At 37.8% G+C, this 20,147-nt stretch overlaps 1 protein-coding gene across 3 annotated transcripts in view; it reads left to right on the top strand.

The window, feature by feature from the left end:
• DYM (dymeclin) overlaps nt 1-20,147 on the top strand; it is a 241,845-nt gene that overhangs the window by 69,740 nt on the left and 151,958 nt on the right. For all 3 annotated transcript variants that reach the window (XR_008557825.1, XM_008148270.3, XM_054724507.1), the window contains 2 exons: nt 7,447-7,572; nt 9,777-9,919. Coding sequence is in view for 2 of the 3 variants with exons in the window: in XM_008148270.3 (XP_008146492.1) it covers nt 7,447-7,572; nt 9,777-9,919 (269 nt within the window). In the remaining variant the exon portion in view is untranslated. The remainder of the gene's footprint in view (nt 1-7,446; nt 7,573-9,776; nt 9,920-20,147) is intronic.

Genomic DNA, 20,147 nt, shown 5'->3' with positions numbered 1-20,147 from the left:
CGCGGGCGGGGCTGGCAGCGGCGGTGGGGGGCGGTGGAAAAGTGCGGGGCGTCAGCGGAAGGGAAAGCATGGGGCAGCAGTGGCGGGAGGGAAAGCGCGGGGGGGCGGCAGCTGCGGGAGGGAAAGCGTGGGGTGGGGGGCAGAGACGGCGGGAGGGAAAGCATGGGGGGGGCGGAGGCTGCGGGAGGGAAAGCGCAGTGGGGCAGAGACGGCGGGAGGGAAAGTGTGGGGTGGGGGGCAGAGACGGTGGGAGGGAAGGGAAAGCACCCGGCAGCGGTGGGAGGGAAAGTGTGGGGCAGTGGTGGTGGTGGGAGGGAAAGCACAGGGGGGGCGGCGGCTGCGGGAGGGAAAGCGGCCGTGGGGTGGGGGGTGGGGGGCAGAGGCAGTAGGGAAAGCATGAGGTGGGGTGGGGGGGCGGGAGACGTGGTAGTGGCGGGCAGGAAGCCCTGTTTTTGCAGGAATCTTCCTGCAACGGGCCTCTAGTCTATATTATAAAAGGCCCGTGGCCATAATGCCGGAATGCCGGAACAACCAAACAACCAGTCACCAGAAGGTGCATGGAGCACCTCTCAGTCCCTCACCCTGGCCCGCAAGCTTCTCGGCACGGAGGCAGGGCCCGCGGCTCGTGTGGCACGAAGGTGGCGAGCTACTCACGCATGGCGGGTCTGGGTCTCGTGCGATTTCGCGCGCTAGGCCTCTAGTAGTATCATGAGAGTAGTTTCACTCTCTGAAAATCCTGTGCTCTACCTGTCCTCTCCTCTATCTGCTCAGCCCTGACCACCACTGATCCTTTTACTGTCTCTCTAGTTTTGCCTTTTCTAGGATGTCATGTAGTTGGAATCCTACAGTATGTAGACTTTTCAGATTGGCTTCATTCTTTTAGTAATAAATATATATTTAAGTTAACTCTATGTTAATGGTTTAATAGCTCATTTCTTTTTAGCACCAAATAATATTCCATTGTCTGGATGTACTACATACACATAAATTCACTTTATGCGTTATACATATATAGTCATCGTATAAATCTAGAGTTGAAATTAAGTGTGTACATTTTAAAATTTGATAAAGTATGATAAATTTGGTAAAAAAACTGCCTCCTACAAAGATTATACAAATTGTACTCCCAACAAATCCATTTCAATGACCCTTGCAAATATTGTGTATTATAATTTTTTTTGTAAGTTAAAAATGGAAATCAGACTGTGATTCTTGTATGCATTTTCTCATTACAGGTGAGGTTGAATATCTCTTCATATATTTAAGAGCCATTTCTAACTTTTGATAAAGGTTTAACAATCATTTTTAATTCCTGAGAGTTTTTTATTACTCATTGTTTGTTTTATGAATGCAACATTTTAAGTTGGTATGATTGCATGTTGGATAACCACATAACTGCTTTGGTATATTTTCTTAGCTATTATGTATCCATCTTATCAATCAATATTAATTTTTGATTTTTGTAAGAATATTTTTAATAGCTCCTTTTGGTGGTTGAACTTTATTTCAAGAAGATTTGTGGCTATATTTTATACATTTGCTCCATTGTTACATACATAGTATTGGTTTTCTGAGAAACCATGAAAACATAGAGTGGATATTTGAGTTTATTTCATCCACTTCCTTAATTTTTACAAATGAGCAAGTTGACAGTTAAGGTGGCCGGTAGAGGTAAAAAGTGACAGTTCTGAGACTAACATCCATGTTTTTTTACTCCTAACTCCAGGCACCGTCTGTCGCATTGATAAGACTTATTATAAATGAGTTGTATTACCATGTCTTTGATGTTGCTGACTTTTAAAACTAGCCATCACTGCTATTGGCAGTATTTGTAATATACTATATACCACTTTTTAATCTTTCCTTCTATTTTACTTTTAGATTCTCCATGTGGGCAAGACAGTGGTATTTCTGAATTTAGGTATTAATCCTTTGAACTTGTTAGTTGTTTTTGTTAAACTTGTGTTCCACTTACAGTGCTGTCCCGTTTCTTCTCCAGTAGTAAGTCAGAGGAGGATGTTTTTTTCCTCTGTGTTCATTGACTTCGCCCTTCGCCAACACTAACACCCATTTCATGAAGGCTTTTGTCTTTATCCAAATGTTCCACTCTGCCCCAGCAGAGCAGGGCAAGGTCATGGCGCCTGTCTTTTTTTTCTTCACATGAAATTAATAACTTGCTCCAACAGTAGTTTGTTCTAGGACATTTTCAGCCAGATGGTGGAAAGTTCTTGGGATAATATGGAGCCAAAGCAACACTTTGGCTTTTTAAAGTTGACTTTGTTTTGGTGATTGTGTAATGAAAATCTTCTGAAGATTATACAAGGACATTAAAACAAGAAAGATCTGTTGGCTTAAAACATTTTTCATCTTTTAAAAACCACCACACTCAGCATGGTAGAACTTTGGTTTATTTCAAGTATTGGTCTGTCTGGCTCTTTTTCTTAATTATTTGGCACTTAAGATAGTCCAATTAATATATTTGAAATTTTGTTTTCATGGGAACCTAACATTGCCTTGAATTTTTTTTTCAGCATTATAGAAACTTATAGCAAGAAATGGCATTTGAGATAATTTGGTCTAATATACTTACTTACAAATAAGAAATCGGAGACCGAGAGATAGTTATTTGCTGAAGAGAACAGAGTTTAATAGGGAACTTAGAAGCAGGTCCTAGGTTTTCTAATTTTGGGCTGATGACTCCTACAGTATACCACAATGAGATTCAGTTTTTTGTTTGCTCTTATTTCAATATGTCATCAGATTTTAATCAATAAAAGTTCAATTTAATGACTAGCCTCTATTTTTAGTTCTTGATTAATTTAATTTTCAAATAGATGATATATTTATATTGGTCAAAAATCTAAACACATGAAAGTGTTCATAAAATATATGTGGTCAAAATGAGATTAGATATTATCCTCAGATCATCTTTTATGATTTTTTTTTTCCCCAGGAAATTTCCCTGTAGAGACAACCAGTTTGAAGCAAATGCTCCTCTCATTTCCTTTATGCTCTTCCTATTTTAAAAAATTTAAAAACATAGACACAGTCTAATGATTACCAGAGGGAAAAGGAGGGGCAGAGGAGGTAGAAGAGGTAAAGAGGGGATAAATGGTGAGGGAAGGAGACTTGATTGGAGGTGGTGAACACACAATACAATTACAGATGATGTCTTACAGAATTGTACACCTGAAGCCTATATAATTTTGTTAACTAATGTCACCCCAATAAACTCAATTAAAAATTTTAAATTAAAAATAATAGCCTGGCTAGCATGGCTCAGTGTTTGAGCATCGACCTATGAACCAGGAGGTCATGGTTCGATTCCTTGTCAGAGCACATACCCAGGTTTCAGGCTCGATCCCTGGTGGGTGCCTGCAGAGGCAACAGGAGCTGATCAGTAATTCTCTTTCATCATTGATGTTTCTATCTCTCTCTCTCCCTCTCCCTTCCTCTCTGAAATCAATAAAAATATATTCTAAAAATAAAATAGTTACCTATAATCTCATCTTCCAGGATTGCTGTTTTTATTTTTTGCATATTAACATCTGCATGTATATTCATTTATATGATGCATATTATTCTGCTGTCTTTGCTCAGTATTACATCATAAAGTACGTATTTCAATAAAAGTGTTTCAAAAGCACTTGTTTTACAAGGCCAGCACAACCCTGATACTAAAACCTAATAGTGACATTATATAAAAAGAAAACAGAAAGATATATTTTTAAAAAGTGGAAAATTGTCCTGGCTGGATAGCTCAGTTGATTAGAACATTGTTCTGATACGCTAAGGTTGGGGGTTTGATCCTTGGTCAGGGCACATACAAGAATCAACCAATGAATGCATAAGTAAGTGCAACAACAAATTGATGTTTCTCTCACCCTCTCCCTCTCCCTCCCTCCTTCTCTCCTCTCTGTCTAAATCAATAAAAAAAAAATTAAAAAATTAGCAAATTGCATCTAGTAATATATGAAAATGATAATACATTATGACCAAGTGGGGCTTATCCCAGGAATGCAATATTGTTAAATGCTTGAACATCAATCAATATAATATGCCACATTGACAAAACAAATGAGAAAAACCATATGATATTTCAGTAAATGTGGAAAAAGCATTTGACCAATTCAACATTCATTCATGAAAAACTTTCAGCAAAATGGGAATAGAAGAAAACACCTTCTACCGGATGGAGATGTGGTTAAAGTTAAGGGCCTTTGATGTGGAGACTGTCCTTTATTTTCCGAGTGGGCCCAGTTTAATCACATGAGTCCTTAAAGGGAGAAGAGGAAACCAAAAGGGTGGGTCAGAGAGGAGCAGTATGAGGAGTCAGTCAAAGCCATTATTGACTTTGAAGATGGAGGAAGGGAGCCATGAGTCAAAGATGGAGGTGACCTCTAGAAGCTGGGAAGTGCCCTCAGCTTACAGGCAGCAAGAAAGGGGGGACCCGGGTTTTATAGCCAGGAAGAGCTAAGTCCTGTGAACAACCCAAACCAGCAGGAAATGGATTCTTCCCTAGAGCCCCCTGAATCAAAAGCAGCTTGCTGATACCTTGATTTTAACCCCTTGAAACCTGTACTGCTACTCCAGAACCGTATGGTAACAATGTGTGCTGTTTCAAGCTAAGTTTGTGGGGATTTGCAAACGGCAACAATGTAAAAACGAATGAAACATTCAACTTCTCAAAGCAGATAACTTTAGCAAATTAAATTTGTTAAATACAGAATTGTAGATGGTTTGTTCATTCCATTTGATATTTGTTAAGTTCCTACTGTGGTAAGTTCAACTGGGTTCTTTCCCATAAATAGCCATTGTAATGTGTTTAATGCATATATTTAATATGTGTATGTGTTCAAGTACAAAATATTCTTATGTGTACATATATTTTAATGTACATAAGTAGAATTGTGTTACAGAACTCATTCAGTTTTTTAGTTTTTCCTCTCAGAACTGCTAAGAGCTACCTCTGATGCTAAATGAACAGCTTAGTGTTGCTGTTAAAACTGCTCCATTGCGTGCATCCACATTTTACTTAGCCAGTTCCACAGTGAAGGTCACCTGGACTGCAACACCACAAATGAGGAATGTCTTTATATTATCTATCTATTACTGCATAATAAGTCCCCCTAAAACTTAGCCATTTAAAGCACCATTGTTTCACAGTTTTTAAGATCAGGAATCTGGGTACAGCGTAGGTTGGTGCCCCAGACTCAAGTGTCTCATGATGTTGTAGTTGAGTTTATCGCTGGGGCTGTGGTCTCATCTGAAGCCTCAACTAGGAAGGACCTGCTTCCTAGATTTCTCACTTGGCTTTTGGTAGGATTTAATTCCTCTAGGACTGAGGGCCTCTGTTCCTGTTGACTGGAGGCCTCCCTTAATTCCAGGTGAACTTCTTCATGTCAGCTCACTACAAGGCAGCTGGCTTTCCTCACATAAAGCAAATAGAAGAATGAGAGCATGCCCAACACAAGCCATCATCTGTTTTGTAAGCTCATATCTCAGAAGTGGCACCTTATCACTGTATTCGCTTTGTAGAAGTGAGTCACCAGATCCAAGGGGAGGAAACTACACAAGATCATGAATATGAGGAAGTAGGGATTATTGGGGTCATTTAGGGAGTCCACAGTGAGACATATTTCTGTGAATATTTCTTTGGGGTGTATACATATAGTGGGTTATAGGTTGTTTTTAAAATGACTGGTTAATATTCCCATGAGCGGTACATGAGGGTTTATATATCAGCATATGCCTGCCACTCTTTTACATTTTCTAGGGCATAAAGGGATAGCATATTGTTTTAAAGTGACTTTATATTTTCACTCTTGTTTGCTAGTGGAGTTCTTGCCTTTTTTTTTGCCATTTGCAGGGATTGCTTATAACATTCTAGATATTAGTTTTTTGTTCTTCCCTCCAATCTATCATTTCTCTGTTAACTTTGTCCAAAGTTTCATTTGTTGAGCAATAATTTTTAGTCTTGATGTAATTAAATGCCTTTGTTTTTGGCTTTGTGGTTTGTGCTCTTAGGCTTTTATTTAAGAAGTCCTTTCTTATGCTGATGTTACCAACGTATCATTATCCATTTTCTTCTATTAACTTTAGTTTTGCCATTCACATCTAAGCCTGTAATTCGTCTGTCGTAGGTCTTTGATAGTAGGTAGTAAGTTAGGATCCATCATTATTTTTCTTTATGAAATGAGCCCATATTTTCCTAGCACCATCTTCTCTACAATTTGTTTTTTCTCCATTATTTTCTGGATCCATCTTTATTATACATTGCTTCCATATATACACAGGTCTGACTATATGTTTAGTTCTCAATTGGTTTCCATTGGTTTATTTTTGTGTGCTGTTTTTATTACTGCAACGGTATTGCATGGCATTAGATCAATTGAATGGGCCTCTTGAGTTTTGTATACTTTGTATTGAAAAGATATTTCTGTCAGCACTATAATTCTGTCCTTAAAATATCTGGTAGAATTTAAGCTTGCCTAGTTCTAGCATTAAGTCATCTTTAATTTGTTTAATAAGCCCCACTTAAGTAGATAGTAAGTGTTTTTCTTTGGGCTTTCCATGAATATTTCAGTTCCATAAAATATTTTTATGTTCTTCTGGAGTTATTACTTTTTTTGCTGTGTTGTTGAGATTTCTACTTTCCTGGTCTAACATGTTACTGTTCCCCACAATAATCTTGTTTAAATTTTTATAATAACTGAAGATTTCTTAAGGCATTTATTCCTGTTCGTGCTCCTCAGAAAAATTTTGTTTCCTTTTTATTTGATCTCAGATTTATTTCTACCCTTGATCTTAGCCAAATGGCCGAGATGCGGTAAGATTTATTTGTAAAAGGGAATAATGATCTTGGGAGGGGACAAGAGTATTCCTTCCCAAAAGAAATATGCATATAAAACAGGAATAATTTGTTTAGTGTTCATACTTTACTGAACATGCGGAGTTGGCCTTGAGAATGAGGGCACTGGAGATAGGCGTGTAGGACATGCCATTGTTCTCATGGCAAAGTGACTGTCAACTTGAAAAGGCATTGTTTTCTTTCCTACACTGATTTCCCTTCAGTTTTATAATCTGAATATTTGTTTCTGTGTTATAACTAAACAGGGATGAACATAAGGGCTGTAGAGTGGATCTTTAAAGCAGAGTACTGCTAGTAATTGTTTCCATCATGCGCTAATAAATAGACTTGTTATTCAGTAGGAGATGGGAATGGGAAAATAGGGAAGTAATGGGATACCTGACCCAACTATAAGAGCTAATGACTGGGGAACGGTTTCATATTTTTTCTTAACTTAATTTTTATGTTAAACATATTAGTATTTTTTATAATACAAGCATGTTGAATATTTAGATTTGAGTTTTTAAATTCAGAAAAGAGCAATATATTACTGTTCCAAACTGATCCATTATTCTGTTTTGTTCCTATTTCTCCAGAGACATTACATATGAAATATCAGTAGAAGCTATATCAACAATGGTTGTTTTCCTTTCCTGTCAACTATATCACAAAGAAGTTTTGCGGCAGAGCATTAGTCACAAGTATTTGATGCGAGGTCGAAGGTATGTTTCTATTTTAATTGGAGGGGGGTGGGAGGAAGGCAGACACAGAGAAAGAGAGAGAGAGAAGAGAGAGAAAGAGAGAGAAAGAGACATAGAGTGACCACCTCCCACACTTTCCCAACCAGAGCCGGGATGGAGCCTGTAGCTAAGGTTCGTGCCCTTGACTGGAGTTGAACCCAAGATCCTTCAGTTTGAGGGCCAATGCTCACCGCTGAGCCAAACCAGCCAGGGCTAAATTTGTCTAGGTTTTTAACAAAATAGTCACAGGGATGTAAAATACAACACAGGGAATATAGTCAATAATATGGTAATAACTATGTATGGTGCCAGATGGGTACTGAAAATATTGGGAGGACGACTTTGTAAATTATATGGTTGTCTAACCACTGTGCTGTAAACCTGAAAGTCATCTACACTAATAAAAGAGAAACATGCAAATTGACCGTCCCTCCACTACACCCACCAGCTAATGAGAATGAGTATGCAAATTAACCCAACAAAGATGGAGGTTAATTTGCATACACAGGCGTGGAGTGAAGACTGAAGGCAGCGTAGAAGGAAGCCAAGCACTACAGAAGGGAGCGAAGCTGTGGAGAAGCAAGTGGGGTGGCGGAGACCGGAGGGAAGCAGGCGGAAGCAGGCGGGGCGGTGGAGAACGCCTATTCCTCCAGTCGCAGGAAGCCCTATTCTTGCAGGAATCTTCATGCATGGGACTCTAGTATAAAATAAAATTGAATGTCAACTATAAATGAATATTTAAAAAGTAAACAACAAAAAATAAATTTGTCTTTTTTTGTATAAATCTATATTTTTGGTCTTATCCCCTTAGTATTTTTAAAATTTTTATTTATTGGTTGATTTTTGAGAAAGAGAGGAAGAGAGATATTGATTTGTTGTTCCACTTATTTATTGCATTTATTGGTTGATTTTTGTATGTGCCCTGACTGGGTATCTAACCCCAAACCTTGGCCTAACCAACTGATGCTCTAACCAACTGAGCTATCTGGCCAGGGCCTCTTAACCTTAGTATTGTTCTGTATCTCCAACCAGACATTCCTCTAGTTGTTCTATCAGCACATAAGGAACCAGATTCTCCTTTTTTGTCCAAACTATCCATCCTTCTTGCCCCCGTTACTCCCCAGCTCCATTGATTTCTGTAGTGATATCTTTGTAGAATTAAAACTTTGAAGTCATCTTTTTTCTCTATCATTCTCTATGTCTAAGCAGTCATCCAGTAATATTTCATTGAAATTATTTTTGTGTCTTTCCCTTTTCACCAGTTCCACATAACCTCTTGACTGACTTTTCCTATTTTCATTGAGTCAATATATCTTTATTGTGTGCTAACCATGTGCCAGGCATGTTAGGATGTGGGGCTATACTCTGAACAGAAGCTTACAGTCTTATAGTGGATGGGGATGGGAATAGATAAATTAAACACACACACACACACACACACACACACACACACACACACACACACCTTTTATTGGTACAGTCTTCACAGAATTTTGGAATGTAAGACAAAGACAAAGTAGCTTTGATTAAAGTTCTCAGGGACTTTCATCCTTCTTACTACCTTTGTTTTCTTCATGGTACCTTCACTGATAATAGGGAAAAGGCCTGAGCTTTGGCTCAAGAGTCTATTAAGAAATTTTCTCTATATTGCAGGAACTGATCTATCACCAATTTGTGGACACACATCCCTTTTCACCTATTTTTTTCTCCCTTTTCCTCATCTCATTACTTAGAAGCAAAGAGTATAACGTTTACAAAATCTGTATACATACAGATATATTTTTGTGTGCATGCACTAATTAAATAACTTCATACTTAAAAAGTATACTCTTTTATATTATTGCTTTTTAATTCTTTCTTTTCCCTACTAATTCTATATTACTACCTCCCTTCAAGTGCCAGGTACTGTATTATACACTGAATTTATAATATCTCACCTGTTATGCAGATTACGAATAAGGTGAGTTCAAGAGTGGAAGTGATTTGACCAATGATCTATGGCATAGTAAGGAGAAAGCCAGAGTTAAGCTCAAGTCTGATGGTCTTCACTATTATGTGGCCATGCTAGACTTCTCTGAATTGTGCTAATCCTTTTGTATTATTAGATTATATAGATTATTATTATATACAATCTGATGATTCCCATAAGTATGAGTCTGATTTTCTCCTTTTTCCTTTCTGTGTAGTCTTCCATACACCAGCAAACTTGTGAAAACTTTATTGTATAACTTCGTCAGACAGGAAAAGCCACCTCCCCCAGGCGCCCATGTTTTCTCTCAGCAGTCAGATGGGGGAGGACTGCTGTATGGACTTGCATCAGGCGTAGCAAGTAAGTCCTTTCTGATTTTTTCAGTACTTTGATGTACACAGATTGTTGTTTAACGAGTCGTAAATAATTCCGTTTCCCTTGGCTGCCACTACTAACAGTTATATTGGATCTGTGCAGCTGTGTAAATGTGACATACTGAAAGTAATTTAAAATATTCATTTTTGCATTCAGTGTAGTGAATGCACTTAAATATATGCAAATAATGAATAAATTGTTTACCTATAAGGCACCATTTTTCAAGAAGAATGTTTATAAATATGCATATTGTATGAGTTCTAGCTGTACAATTCAGTTAAGCTCTTGGTAACTTTTTACTCCTTGTGTTTTATAAGGAAATCATTCTATTTTAAGGACTGTATTAGTTAGGGTTTTATGTGACTAATTGGGTATAGTAATAAATGTTTCATTTGTTGATGACCAATTAGTATATTTTGAAGAGTTTTGTTATAAATTCAAAAGTGGCACAAATGTGAGTTTTATCAGATTAGAAGCAAATTTTGTTAACTGTGGAAAGTCCTTTCCCACCAAAGCCTCATTTCTGCTTCACAGTGATCAGACCTAAGACTGGGGAAGTACCGAGTACCTCTGGTCTGCCCCTTTGATGGTGTGAGGACCTATGCCACGAGAGGCTATATAAACGGAACTTTTGCTTTATTCTGAAGGAGAAAAGTAGGCTGACACTTGGGGAGTTGTGAGGTCTGCACAGCTGCTCTTACTAAACGTTCTACTTAATCACATAGTGCCGAGTTCGGCTGTTTGGAGGAATTTTAAATGGAGCTGAGTTCCACAGCTGAATTGTGGTTGTCGCATCCTCCCCACACTCAGGGAGGAACATCAGTTTGATAAGAAAATGGAGAACTACAGTGTGGTAACATTAGGTAATGAGTCATGGGAACCTCTTTGTGTTAAAAGACCTCTCTCTGTTGACTTTAGGAATTGAGCTGTGAACCAGGCTTTCTAGATTTGCCGTCCTTTGATTTCTTTTAATTATGAGTTGAATTACATTTGTGATCACTCATGGCTTTGTCTTTGGTGCTGAGCAGGCTGCCTAGAATGCCAGACCTGCAGAATTTTATTCTCCGAGTTACTCTTACCTACTGCCCGCCTTGTTTCAGGTGAGCTGGCTGTACACGCTTGCTCATTCATGGCCGTGAAGGCAGCATCGGCATGGCTTTTTGTGTCCCGTGGGAAGACTTCATTAATCCAGTAGTATTGGCTTTTTTAAATTACTAAACCGGTGTAGGGATTTAAAGGTTGAGTATTTTGTAATACTCCAATATGGTTGGAGATTTTAGGGAGCAGATAATATAAGGTTATTCATTGCTTTCTCCAAAACAATGGCAAAACTTTGGAGTTGTTTAAAAAAGTAAACGTAGATTCAGGGGTGGTTTTGGTTTTTCTTGAAGTTATGTGGCATCAGAATGAAGTCCAGGATGGCATCTGGTATCATCAGCACCAGGTGCCAACACACTTGCCTTCCTAATTTCAGATCTGCTCCCACCTCGCTAGCAGTATATAGCCTTAATTTTCCTTCCTTCCAGGTTCCTTGTCTTTCAAATGAGGAAGTTGGGATAGATGATCTGAGATTATTGCCATATAATTTTCAGTGACTCTATGGTTTTCCTCTGCCATTTTAAAAGTTACTATTCTGTTAAGGGCATTAAAATAGTTAGAATTTTTAGTGTGCTATAGTTACAGCGCATTTTATATAGCTTTCTTCCTAAGTCTTTACAAATCTATTCATGCAAAAATATAAAACATGATGGAGTAATTATCGTTATTTCACAGTATGCAAGTCAAAGGATTATAAAAACAACAAAAGGACATTCTCTTAAAAAGCAAAGCTGTAAATTTGATCACAGTATGTAATTTGAATTAAGCCACATTCTAGGAAAGTCAGTCAAACTGACAAAGAAAATTTGACTTTAGTTTTCAGTGATCACTTTTGATGATTTTTTTGGTTGGTAGTTAAGGAATTTTCCTACTTTAAAAAAGTGTTTTTAAATTTTTTTTATTGGGTTTTAGAGAGAGAGCAAGGAGAGACAGAGAGAGAGAAACATTGATGTGAGAGAGAAGCATTGATTGGTTGCCTCTCATATGCACCCCGATTGGGGATCGAACGCACAACTTGGTCATGTGCCCTGACCGGGAATTGAACCAGTGACCTTTTAGTTTAGTGCATGAGATGGCGCTCAACCAGCGAGCCACACTGGCCAGGGAAGAATTTTCTTACTTTAATATTGGCTTGAGAAAATGTGATTTGGAGGTTCCTCACTGAAAAGAAATAATGTTGCAAAGCTAGATGCAGATTATAAACTCTTTTGGATTATCTTCATTTTTGTTGGGATTGAACTTTTTCGTGGGACAGAAAACATTTCCTTTCATAGTGTGTGTATTGTATGTTTTGCTGAAATTATTTCCTCTGAAACAGCATGCCTTATTTTGGAAAACTTTATAGTTTTGGATAGTGAAGTTCTGTTGGCTCTGGCAAGGGAAGATGCGAATCCTGGTGCTAGAACTGGGTCCAGATGAGTAATGAGTCACAGGTCTGGGCCCTCACAGGAGTTAGGCACGCCTTCTCCAGTTCATTCTCCTTTATTTCCGGTTATCTATTATTTGTTTCCTAGATTCCTGCAAAACCTTTGTTAAATCTTCCATGCCTGCCACTCTTTTTCATGCCTTTGCTTGGGTTATCTCTTTAACCTAGAATCCTCCTTCCTCCTCTCTGTCACTTTCATTTTCTGCCCATCCACCCATTAAGGTCCATCCCCAGTACTACCTTCTCTATGAAGAGTTCCTCTTCTCCCTCCTAGTAGGATGTAATCTTTTCCTGTGGCACTCAACTCTGCTTTGCGTTATGATTACTATGTAGGAGTTTCATCTCCCTACATTGCTCTACATACAATACAATAAGAGCTAACATGTTTATAACACTTCTGAGCTTACAGAGCAACTTTTCGTACATCTTACTTTATTCTCCTGGCTACTTTGTGAAATAGATGTTTTTACCTTTTGATGTGCTAGACATAGAAATGTTCCTAGCTTTTAAATTGCTTGTCTAAGATCACACAGGAAAGAGGTGATGTTGGTTTGCACTTGAGCTTAGTTTCTTTGCTTCCTGAACTTTGCTGTCTTGTCTCTCATTGTTACTATCTGACTCCTGAATGTGTAAGTGGCTGCTTGACTTCTCTGAGGTTGTTCACTGCAGATCTAGCAGAGCACCTTACATCTGGACTCTCAGTACATACTTGTATGTAATTAAATACCAAAAGCTAATGCTTATCTGCTCTCAAGGTGGGTGTAAAGTCAGTTATAGTGACATGTCTGTCATTTTTCAAATGCCTTCTGTTTGCCAGACAGGTTAGCAGCTATTTTACATACATGATTCTTATCTGCTCTTTTTAAAAATATATTTTTACTGATTTCAGAGAGGAAGGGAGAGGGAAGAGAGAGAATCATTGGTCGGCTGCCTCCTGCGTGTCCCACACCAGGGATTGAGCCCGCAACTGGGCATGTGCCTCGACCGGGAATCAAACTGTGCATAAGTTGACACTCGACCACTGAGCCATATTGGCCAGGCTCCCTCCTCCTCTTTTTAAAAGCTTTATTTGGAAATAAAAGTCACACATATAGAAAAGTTCCCCCCAAAAAAAATTACAAAAAAATCTGTATAGCTTTATCTAGATTGATTTGTTAACATTCTCTCTCATTTGTTATATATTTGTATGCTTTTCTTCCCTCTTTTATCATTCTGCGCGCACACACACGCACACACACACACACACACACGCACACGCACACTTTTTTTAACCACTTGAGGGTAAGTTACATTCATCATGGCCCTTTACCCCTAAATACTTGAATGTGTACTTCCTAAAAGGTAACATTTCTTACACAACCACAGTATACTTATAAAGTTAGTCAATTGAACATTCAGCTATCCTTAAAAACAAATGAGGTAGGCATTTGTTTCTACCTCAGTCAAAATAAAGAATAGAGATTTCCCTCTATAGTTCAAAATCTCCTGTAGTAAGTACATAATGTCATTTGTGTTGCTCTGAAATTGAATTTTTACAATTAGGTTTCCTTGGGCCTGCGCGGACCAATTTATCTCTCTTAGACTAAACACTCCAGCTGCAGCATCTGTCCTTCGTGTTTATTATTGGCCTGCAGAACACAGCGAGTGCTTGGGTAATGTTTGCTCAGTGTCATAAACAATTAGAGGGATTATTAATACTTTTTAATTACTACTGCTAAGTTTCTTTGCAGTTAAGGAGAGTAGTGAAAATTAACTTGTCTAGATTTTGTTCTTTTTAAAGAAGTGTTTTTACATGGGTCAAGTGTGATTTGCTTCTTTAACTGAAAGTGGTTAGAATGAATTATACATTCGTATATTACTTTATCTGGTAATATATATAAAATACATGCCAACATGCCTCTATTCATAATTTTCAGTACAAGAAAAAACGGTTTCCTTCTCCTCTGTAGGTTGTTAGTTTAGAAATTCCTCTAATATGCTGAGAAAATGGCAAAATAATCAATTGCTATATTACTTTACTGTGTAGAAAAGAATGCTACAGCTTTAATTACTGTAGTATTTTAAGGGAATCAGAGTTCTAGGCTTGTAGAGATAAGTATAAAGGTCACATGCTGGCTCCCAGCATTAGCAGTGCCTCCTGGCAGACTTGAAAACAATGCATGTGCTTATACCTTGGAATTTCTGAGTCATAGGCATGAGGTGGGGCCCGGCCATACAGGTTTCCAGTAAGCATTCTAGAAGATGGCGATGTGGCCGGTCCATTTCTGCACCACTCGGGTGCGGGCCCCTTTCCTGTGCTGGAATCTGTTCTGCTGTGGGCCCATCCTGGCAGACACTTGAGCCAGTACAGTTAATTACTGAGGAATACATGGTTTTGAGGCAGCTCTAATGGGTTCCACTGACCCCCTTCTATGTAAGATCTTAGTTTCTCTTACTGACTTCTGCATTGCTCTCTGTTGTTGATGAGGTCCAGTTTATCAGCCTTCTCTGAGTCTGACCATGAGTACAGTTCTCCAGCATCAGATAGATTGGAACTGGAACACACACACACACCCCCCCCCCCCCCGCCCAGTTCTGGACACTGCACTTTTTCATTAATCTAGTCGAAATGCCCGTTGGTCCTTTTGGCAGATAATATTCAGTTATTAGTGAATTTGTTGTTCCTTTTACCATAGCAGTCATGTCCTATCTTTCCTCCTTCAGGTTTTATGCACACAGGTACAGACCTTTCAGTGTCTCTCAGTTAGTTATAATTTTGTTAGTTGTGGTGTGGACCATAATTCCAGCCAAAGAATAAGATTTGCTCTCATTTTTAGCTCGATATCATCATTTCAAAAGTATTTGGGGGCTTCTTGCTTTTTTCAGGCTTATGTCCTTGACAACATATTGTGAGAGTTTGACCATTCTAATTTCTGTGTGGAAAGCAGAGTGTTTATGTAAAATAACAATGAAAATTAATAAAACAGGGTTTTGTGTCTCTTTTATGGAGAATAGATTTTCTTTCCTGAAATCCCAGTGAGGATTTGCTGAGGGGGCAAATAGCCTGTTTTCCCCAGACAGCCAACAGTAGAGTTAATGAGGATTCATTCCTGAAGTTTCCCTGACTTTTAGGACTTCATCTCAAGGATCTTCATGAAACTGGGGCTGGTAGACCCCCAGTGGCAGGAGATGCTGGGCGAGCCTCCTGTGAGTTCATACCAGGCTCTCCCCCTCCTCTCCTCTCTCTGTTCTTTGGGTTACACCACAGGGACCTCACAGCTGTCTTTTCTCTCCACTCTTCCTGGAAGCCTTTGTGGATAAGGATGGATTTCCAGAGCTTGATACTGAGAATCAGGTGATTTGGATGGAGTGCCAGCTCAGGGTGATCTTAGGCATGTTCTTCAACTTTGAACCTCATTATAAAGCTGATAAACATAAGCCGTTTTGTGAGGAATAAGTGAGATATTGTGCATAAAATCACTTCCAAAACCGTGTTGCATTTATCCTCATGTTACATGCACCAAAGCTCTGCTGCTGCTTGTTCATAAAAAATTAAAATAATTGAAAAGAAAATAAATTTAATTAGATGAAGTTAATGATCAGAAAATCTCTTAAATTTATGCCAGACAATTTAAAAAATTAAGAGAATATTTTATCTTTTTTATCTGCTCAGTGTTTAAGATTTATGTAAAAACTGTCTTTGAAAACTGACAAAATTGAATACATCAGCCATGTTTTTGCTGTTTCTCCAACTGGCTTTTCATTTTATGTGGTGCAAATTTTGGCCAATGGCAGTCAGAAAGGAAAATTTGATTGTTAAATAGATATTGCCCACAAGAGATTTGTCCTTGCTTCCTAACTGAACTTGCCTTGACAACAATCACTAAGGTACCATTTCTTATTTACTAATTTATCTGATTTTATTTTCTGCTTGACAGTTTTTTTATAAAATCGGCCAAAGATTTTAATAAACACTTGACGCGGACCCAACCTGAATTGTAATAAATATTTCAAATGTTCATCTAATAAAAAATATCAGTGGTATTGGTAGTCTTAGTTATATCAGCAAGGCAAATGATATTTATTCCTTACTTGAATTTGTAAGCATATCACCCTACCTTGTTAGGGATGTTCTACACAACAATGGCCGAAGACCCTTACAGTGGGATTCGTTATCTGATGGGAGCTCAGTGTATGGTGGTAAAAAATAGCTCACACTGCTGTAATACAATCCCATAGACTGGGTGGCTTGAACAGTGGGCATTTATTTCTCACTGTTCTGGAGTGTGGGAGTGTAAGATCAAGTGCTGACAGGTTGGTGTTCTGGTAAGGGCTCTGCCCTGGCGTGCTGATGGTCATAGTGGATGTTCACATGGCAGAGAAAGGAAGCTCCGGTGTCTCTTCCTCTTCTGGTAAGGGCACTAACTTTATCATGGGGTCTCCACCCTGATGCCCTCATCTAAACCTGATCACCGCCCAAAGGCCCCACCTCTTACTACCATCACATTGAGTGTTAGGACTTCAATATTTGTTTTGGGGAGACACACATATTTAGTTCATAATATGTATTAAGCAGGTTGTGCTGGAATTCCTCTCACTGAAATTCTCATTTTGGGAGACTGCTGGTCTCCTTTGTATGTTGATAGGTAAGGCAACTTTTAGCTCCAGTCATTCTTTATTTTAAACCACAGCCCTGCTTAGTGGTAGTGGTGAGGATTGTGGAAAAAGCAGATCCCTCACAGCCCACTCAACCTCACTAATGTGTGTGTGTGTGTATGTGTGTGTGTGTGTGTGTGTGTGTGTGTGTTTAAGGCATTCCAAAATATATAAGCATTTCCTCCAAAAATACAATTTTGTGATTGAAACAGATATTTCCCCCCTGATTTTGGAGTCCACTGCTTTATATTGTCCTTTGGCAGAGCTGGCACTAGATTTTGGTAACTTGGTATTATGGAAGAGGTGCAAGTATCAGGTTCTGGCTGTTGGTAATAGATAGACCAAGAATTGAACACCAGTCCTGCCATTTGCTAACTAGGGGTTCTTGGGCTATTTAACCTCTTAGCGACTCCGCTTCCTCACAGTAAAATGAGGATTATCTTCCCTGCTAGGGGCTCTGAGGTGATCAAATGAGCTGGCACCTAGTAGGTAAACAGTAAAAATTCACTGTTGTAACAGATTCAGCATAGTAATATTTAAAAGATAACTTTCGTTGAAAAAAATAGAAAAAAAAAAAAGCCAGTGACCGTATGATTTACAAGGTTACTCAGAATTTGAATGTAAATAAAACATGAAAATATCTGATACTTATTTATAATACAAATTTCAGATAGTATCTAAAAGAATTATGTTGAATAGTTATATTGTGAGAAGGAAACATAAGTTATAACATTTATTCAGTGTTTCTTTTGATTCTATTTTTACTTCTTTGACCTTGTCTTTTAGTATATTTTCAAGCTTTTAAATTGTCTCTAATGCTTAAAAGAAGGTGAAGCAAGGAGGGTTGACCTTGAAATTTCTTGTGTTCTTTTTGTTTTTGTTATAAGACACAACTGTAATGTGATTATAATTGGGTATTTAATGTTTTAAAGAGCCAAGCCTGATTGAATGTGTTCTGCCAAACTGCGCTTTCCATCACAAGTACTGAGGTTTCACACAATAACTTCTGATATATGGCTTTTCCATTTGAATGAGCCATCAAAAATGTTTTTTCCCCTTTGCTCGCTGTGGTGGGTGTCCCAGCCAAATTATAAGACCGAAGTGGTGATTATTTGTTTAGACGAATGCTGTAATGGAGAATTTAATAAAGTAGAATTTGGAGATTAAAACTCATATTTCTCCAAACTGCTATTATTGAAAAAATGACTAAATTCATTGTGATAGGGATGGTGTGCAGTAGTTGTAATTTATGTTATGTGATGGTTTTTTTCTCTTCAGTTTCGGCTTTTGCTGGGCTGACTCATTGAGAGAAAGAGAAAAAGTATGTGACACTCAGAAACAGGCATATTGTGAAAACATTCCTAATTAAAGCACTTTGAATTTTAAAAAAAAAAAAGAGTGCTTTAACAAACAGTAATTACATTCTCATTCATTTTTATTTGGGATGATTTGGTAGATTTCATATACCTGGTGAAAGAATGGCCTTTTTTTCTTCTTTATTTTCAGGAATGAACTCATTTTTTGACTAATAAAATATTGTTAATTTCAGTTACCACTATTTCCTTGTAGTGGTTTCTTGCAGGGACACATTGAGCATTGAGATTAGTATCGACAACACAGAATGACTTTATTTAGTTGTAGTCATATAAGTTATTTTACTTTTAATTGTTCTCTGAAAAAAGGATTTATGTCTGATTTTAGACTTTTTAAAAGGTGTTTATGAAATGATATTCATTGGAAGTAATATAATGTCAAAATACAATATTGGCTTATCTTTTATTGCAGTATGCTAACAGCTACTCCTAAACCAGTTTCTAGAAATGGCTTTGAAGTCAGTATGCCATCCTATACTCTCATTTCCTTCTTAACAGATTTGAAGGGAAGATTAAGGTCTCTTTATGCCACAAATAGTTGGGGAACGAATTTATTTATCACCAGGAAGAATATAGAAGAAAGCGAACAATTTCAGATGAAATTCTAGGAATAAGTTCCTAAGGCATGCTCTAAGTGTTGTTTATTTGGCACCAATTTTTTAAATCTGTTTTTTATTTTTATTTATTTATTTATTTGAGAGAGAGAGAGAGAGAGAGAGAGAGAGAGAGAGAGAGAGAGATCAATTTGTTGTTCTACTTATTTATGAATTCTTTGGTTGACTCTTGTATGTGCCCTAACCAGGTTTCGGACCCACAATTTTGGTGTATTGTATGATCCTCTAACCAGCTGAGATACCGGCCAGGGCTGTTTTTGAGACTTCTGTAGCATAATTTATTGTGGAATTTTAAAATTTAAAGATATTTAAAAAGTAAGAATGTTAAAATTATGGAATTCTAATTTTATGAGAACATAAATCTTATTTGAAAAATGAAACTTTTAAAATGGATTTGCTTTAAAACTGTTAAATTCTATCATGGTTAAGTGAGTGTAACTTTTATTAAGCAGCTGTTTTAATTTACATTGATTTCAGCATGGATGTTTGGGAGTAAATTCAAAGGTTAAATTTATTCAAGGTTATTTGCTTACAATTTGTGAATGGTAATAAAAACCCTCATAAATTATAGTTAGTGTAGTTTGGAGACCACCTTTTACATGAATAAATATTTTAAAATCTCTAGTGTTATGAATTATTTGAAGACTTCCCTTTTGAAAATTTTCTGCAACTTTGAAGTTATATTGATGGGTGAATATAGGGATGCATAGATGGGTGGGGACGTTATCACAAATTTAGCAAAATGGTAATGTGAAATCGAGGACAGGCGTCCTCAAACTACAGCCCGCGGGCCACATGCGGGTGTTTTTGCCGTTTTGTTTTTTTACTTCAAAATAAGATATGTGCAAGTGTGCATAGGAATTTGTTCATAGTTTTTTTTAAACTATAGTCCGGCCCTCCAACGGTCTGAGGGACAGTGAACTGGCCCCCGGTTTAAGAAGTTTGAGGACCCCTGATCTAGATGAGTGTATAAGTATGTATTCACTATATAACTCAGCTTTTCTGCACGTTTGACAATTTTTATCATAAAATGTTGGGGGAAAATAGAATCACTATGAGGATGAATA

Source organism: Eptesicus fuscus, chromosome 12 (genome assembly GCF_027574615.1).
Source record: "Eptesicus fuscus isolate TK198812 chromosome 12, DD_ASM_mEF_20220401, whole genome shotgun sequence".
Lineage (NCBI taxonomy): Eukaryota > Metazoa > Chordata > Mammalia > Chiroptera > Vespertilionidae > Eptesicus > Eptesicus fuscus.
Note: the sequence above shows the minus strand (reverse complement) of the source record. Positions and strands in the feature narration are given on the sequence as shown.